The sequence below is a fragment of the Vanessa atalanta genome, chromosome 10 (assembly GCF_905147765.1).
Source record: "Vanessa atalanta chromosome 10, ilVanAtal1.2, whole genome shotgun sequence".
Lineage (NCBI taxonomy): Eukaryota > Metazoa > Arthropoda > Insecta > Lepidoptera > Nymphalidae > Vanessa > Vanessa atalanta.
The window spans coordinates 5,050,225-5,055,764 of record NC_061880.1 but is presented as its reverse complement, the minus strand read 5'-3'; the positions used below and the strand labels follow the sequence as shown (position 1 = coordinate 5,055,764).

Genomic DNA, 5,540 nt, shown 5'->3' with positions numbered 1-5,540 from the left:
ATATAATAAATAAATTGCTTCAATTTATTTGTGATTTAATATGTAATTACATTTGGTTGGTGAAACTAAGACTTACTTAAGTTATTCAAAAACCGACGTATTTTTCGTAAGTATTTAAAGCGCTTAAGTAATGTATTTTGAAAATTTATTTCTTAGTGTTTTCGTTTACGTTGTAAAAAGTTTCACCATGCTCAAAATTTCACCTTACACCTAACGATACCGCACCTAAAACTACAGCTTTAGGTCCAGGATCTTCAGTATGTTAACCCTAGAATGAATATCTTCTAAAATACCGAGTAAGAATATATTTCAAAAAGATTTATTTTAAAATAACAATAGTAATAAGTAGTAAGTATCAATAAATGTAATAGATAAATGGTCATTTTTATACTAGCATTAACCAAACGTAAACCGGAAACAGTTGTTTGACGTTACAATGTTACCATAATGTTTCTTTTTTCCCAAAATGCATAAAAGTACATGTATATGAAAAAGCAAATTAATAATAACTGATATTTCGTAAGATTTTTAGTATAAATTACAGCAACCATAAGTTTGGTACTTTTATTTTTAGGAACCAGTATAAATTTTATTTTTTTATTCATTATTGTTTTCAAATTTGTGACATGTGTATGTTTGACAATTTCAATCAGGGGTAATTTTCCTTCTAAAATATACCAACACAGATGTTATGAGCGAAAAAAAAGGAGCATGGAGTCGTGTAAATGGACATCGATCATTATTATTTCACAATAATATTTGTATAATATAAATTAATCAACTCATTTTTTATCGCAAACAATTAAGTTCCTATTATTTATTTGCGTAATAAAATTGTATTTAATCGATTTTCTTACGATAAGTGAAAAGCCGCTCGTCAGGTTATATTATTTTTTGCGAAAATTGTAACTGCAATACACTTGAATAATATTTTGAAATAAAGCTTATAATGTTAGAAGAATGAAGTGCCACTACGAAGTTTTGTGCGTCACGCGAGAGGCAAGTGCATCGGAAATAAAAAAAGCTTATCGACGTCTCGCACTGCAGTGGCACCCCGATAAAAATTTAGACAATTTGCAAGAGGCAAAAGAGCAATTTCAAATAGTGCAAAATGCCTATGAAGTACTCTCCGACCCTCAAGAAAGAGCATGGTATTAGTAAAATCATTATTAAATAATATTTAATTCTATTCCAGTTAACTAATTTGTTTATGCAAAACATTGGAATAGTGGATTTGGATGTATAGATTTTTAAACTTATTAATTGAATCTCCAGGTACGACAACCACCGAGAGCAATTATTGCGTGGTGCAGGCAGTTCCTATAATGATGATAGTCTTGATGTTTACCCTTACTTTAGTCCGTCCTGTTATAAAGGCTTTGGTGATGATCCCCAAGGTTTCTATGGAGTTTATTCGGAGGTATGTGTGTGTGTGAGACTTTTCTTGTTAATTAAATTATTATTTATTATCATATTATTTTTTAATATTTTGTGGATTATGATTAAAGTATTATTTATATTAAAGGTATTTTCCAAATTGGTATCTGAGGAAACAGATTTTTTGGATGACCCAGAAGATGTTAGCAAAATTCCGAAATTTGGAAACTCAGAAACTCCTTATGAAGATGTGCATGAATTCTATGCTTATTGGATGGCCTTTTCCACTAATAAAAGTATGAAAAATCTTTTTTAATGAGAATTAGTAAAGAAGTTTATTTTATGAAGTTGCATTTATTATTAAATTAAGATTGGACATAATGGAGGAGACATTTTCATTTCTGATTCTTGTATTATATTTTTCCAGGTTACGTTTGGTTAGACCAATATGAAATATCCCAAGGTGATAACCGTAGAGTAATCAAGTTGATGGAAAAGGAAAATAATAAAATAAGGCAGAAGGCTCGCAAGGAAAGAAATGAGGAGATTCGAAGGCTAGTGAGTTTTGTTCGCAGGAAGGATAAGCGTGTTATTGAACATACCAGACAGCTTCAAGAAAAGGCTGAAGAAAATAAAAAAAAGGTAAAATAGATAAAAGTATTAAATAAAAAAAAATCATAGTCTTTTCAAATACTGATTGACATGTAACCTTGTATGGTATTTATTAGGGTACAGGGTGTATCCTAATAAATACCATCATCCATTTAGAAATAAAAGTAAAAAGCATTTTTAGATTCTCTTCAATATTTCTCATTAATATGCTTTCTATTAATCAAATTATTTATTTAATTAAATATTGCTCAACACAAATCTTATATTCTATTTCTTTAGGTGTAGTATATATTACCCAATAGTCCAATTACTTTCAGGCAGAACAAGTTAGAAGAGAAAGAATAATTCAAAGGCAGAAAGAAATAGAAGAAGCTAAAAAGAAAGAAGGAGAGTCATCTTTCCTTCAAAGTGAAGATTACCAAAAGAAACTTAGTGAAATTGAGTCATTATTGGCAGAGGAATTTGGTTTATCCTCAGATGATGACACTATTAGTGAAGGAGGAATGGAGAGCAGCAATGAAGAAAGTTCAAAGACTGAAGAAGTAATTAGTAACTTTTTGACTAGAGCAAAATTAAACAATCCATATATCAAATTAACATATTATTTATTTTACTAGACATTATTATGGTTTATAATAATAAATTACTTATGCTAGTTTCTATTTACAATTATATACTATTTCTATTTTCATATGTTTATGCAATTAAAACTAAACTTTTAAAATTTATTAAAATTTTCAGGTGAGTGAAACTTCAAGGGCAACAAAATCATCAGCTAAAAGTAAATCAGCTATCAAAAATTTATACTGCACAGCTTGTAATAAGCTTTTCAAAAATATAAATTCATTTGAAAATCATGAGAATAGTAAGAAACATAAAGAGAATGTTGCCAATATGACTTTGGATGATGACATTGATATCTCTGATGCTGAAGAAGATGAAGAAAGACAGGAGAGTTTGGATAAGAACAAAGAAAAGAAAATTAATGGACAGACTGAGGAGGAAGGTGATGTATTGGAAAATTCAGCATCTGACATTGAAGACAATGACATAAGAGAGACTTTAAGTGACGATTCTGACAAAATACAGGTATGATTAACAGTTTTTAATGTATACATCAGTAAACTTACTTCTTAATGTTTATTTTATAATATACGACACAGTTTAAAACATCATGTAATATATTTATTGGAAACTAAGATATTATACAACATTGTGTAATTTTACTATGATGAATAATTTTCTTAATTTAAACTTTGTATGCCTATCTTTGTATGTCAGTCATTTTATAATGTTCATTAATTGAAATGTGAATTTTTTGGATATATATTTTATTGGTGAAATAACCAGTGCTCTGTTACGCAACTATAAGCCATATTCTTTTTAATTTATAAGGCTATTATTAAAAAAAAATATGAGGCTCTATTAGCCACCAATATTTTCATACAATTTAAGTACCTCTAAGGACTATTTTAATACTATTATTAATGTATTGCTTGTAGCTATCTACAAGCAATACAATAACCTAAACACTAAAGTTTGGTCATATTAAATATATTTTTTGGTTTTATTTGAAGTGTCATGGTTAAATTATTTTTTAATCACTTGTCCTTCAACAATTGATATATAATCATAACATGCTTTAAATGGTTGGACTGTTGGACTTCATATTGTTTTTATGTGTTTTGTCCTATTTCATGCATTCATAAATATAGGCTTATTGAGTGATATTAATTAACCATTCTTTATTATTCTCTGTCACATTAAGTTTAAATACATTTTACATTTTAAACATTCTGTTTTTTAAATTACAGGCTTTACCTAAAAGTCAGAAGAAAAAGAAAAACAAAAAGAAGTCTTTTATACCAATGCCTGAAAGTGAAGGCAATGATAGTCATGATGAAATGAGTTTTAATGAAATAGAAGGACCGTCAAGAAGTAGGAAAGCTAAAAAGTTTAACATGCTTAAGAGTCAAATTCAGGCCAAGAAAGAAGCAAATCTCAAGAAAGGATCACAGTCTCAAACTTCAACAGAGAACTTATATGAAGTTTCGAGCACAACACCTACGGATGATGCCTTAGGTGAAGTTGGCTTGCCGAGGGACAGACCCTCTTTACCAAAAACTCAACGAAACATAAAAGCTAAAAAATTAGTAGAAAGGAAACCGGTACGAACAAAAGCAAGCGAAACTGAAGATTCCAGTAGTGCACTGAATCTTAGATGTGTTGTTTGCCAAGCAGATTTCCAGTCAAAGAATAAATTGTTTGACCATTTAAAAAAGACAGGTCATTCTATACCACTTCCTCATACTAGCATCGCTCAAAAGAAGGGTAAGAGAGGTAATAGGTAAAATGTGCAATGAATTAGATAGGAAGAGAAGTATTAATTATTCACTGAGAATCAAAAGATTTTCTTTAAATCCTTACAAAATGTAAAGTGACTTTATCATTCTATTTATTAAATTTATGATCACTCAATAAAGTATGCCTAATGATGATGTTTTTTATTTATTTATAATGGATATTATACACCATATTTGTTGTCGACAAATCACATTTATATCATTTCATTTGGCTACAAACTATTCAAATTCTGGTATATCCTCGAAACTGTATCCCGGATATTCCTTATATGCACAATATGCTATTCTCATATGATAAGCACCAGGAAGAAACATTATACAACCTAAAACAATCATTGGCCATAATCTGTCAGAATATTTTGTATCTATATGACCTGTTACAATAAGACTCCCCACTATTAATAAAGAAGTTCCAACTATAAACAAAAACGCCGCTAAGCTTAAGGCTTTCCAAGGTATCTTCTGAGGTGGTGCATCAAATTGAGCATCCGAAAACCCACTGTCGTCATTGGGCACAGACATATAACCATCATACTGACGCCGAGATCTAAACCGGGACATTTTGTGTAAGCTGAAAATAAATAAATGCTTTCAATAACATGAGGTTATCGCTCTTGGAATAAAACCAAGTTTTCTATTATCTTACTTTATCATCATGATTACATTCTAGTTACATACCTTAGATAAAAATTATTTATATTTGCAATTAAATGTACTAAAGTTATGTGAGTACCGATTGCTTATTTATTTCCTATCAAGTTATAGTAAGAATATGTATACAGCAATTAACATTTAACAACATTTATAACTGTCAAATCGCAAATGCCAATTTTCTGTCACTGTCAATATAAAATTCATAGTTTAGACCAAAACGGCTACCAATCATAACCTAAGGGCAACCAGTCTGCATTTAAACATAATAACAATTTTGATTCACGTCAAAATATTCAATAACTTCAATAATCATATGAAACTGCCGTAATTATTTCTAAAATTCAAATAAGAAATCTAATGATCACTAGGCAACATTAGTAGAATTAAAAAATGTTACATATTTTTCAAGCATTTTTATCCACGGGTATACACCAGTAATCATTGTTTTATTAATACGATTTGATTTTCGTTAATAACTATTATTTATTAACTGTTTAAAACTCGTTAATAAGACTCAAATAATTGCATTTTTCG

At 29.2% G+C, this 5,540-nt stretch overlaps 2 protein-coding genes across 2 annotated transcripts; one reads left to right on the top strand and one right to left on the bottom strand.

Annotated features, from left to right (window-relative positions):
• The first annotated feature begins 697 nt into the window (after positions 1-697).
• LOC125066917 (dnaJ homolog subfamily C member 21) lies at positions 698-4,482 on the top strand. Its single transcript, XM_047675242.1, has 7 exons — positions 698-1,151; positions 1,276-1,420; positions 1,526-1,673; positions 1,805-2,019; positions 2,307-2,531; positions 2,731-3,078; positions 3,804-4,482. Exons 1-7 carry the CDS (start codon positions 961-963, stop codon positions 4,338-4,340), a joined length of 1,809 nt encoding a protein of 602 aa, XP_047531198.1. The 5' UTR covers positions 698-960; the 3' UTR covers positions 4,341-4,482.
• An 89-nt stretch (positions 4,483-4,571) lies between these two features.
• LOC125067065 (transmembrane protein 230) lies at positions 4,572-4,913 on the bottom strand. The gene has a single exon (XM_047675444.1). The coding sequence runs from the start codon at positions 4,911-4,913 to the stop codon at positions 4,572-4,574; it is 342 nt and encodes a 113-aa protein (XP_047531400.1).
• Positions 4,914-5,540: the final 627 nt, after the last annotated feature.

What these genes read in the sequence shown, in the direction of transcription:
- LOC125066917 (XM_047675242.1), top strand. Translation starts at nt 961, where the DNA reads ATGAAGTGCCACTACGAAGTTTTGTGCGTCACGCGAGAGGCAAGTGCA. An exon ending in TCTATGGAGTTTATTCGGAG is followed by an intron (nt 1,421 to 1,525) that starts GTATGTGTGTGT and finishes TTTATATTAAAG; the next exon opens with GTATTTTCCAAATTGGTATC. An exon ending in ACGATTCTGACAAAATACAG is followed by an intron (nt 3,079 to 3,803) that starts GTATGATTAACA and finishes TTTAAATTACAG; the next exon opens with GCTTTACCTAAAAGTCAGAA.
- LOC125067065 (XM_047675444.1), bottom strand. Translation starts at nt 4,913, where the DNA reads ATGTCCCGGTTTAGATCTCGGCGTCAGTATGATGGTTATATGTCTGTG.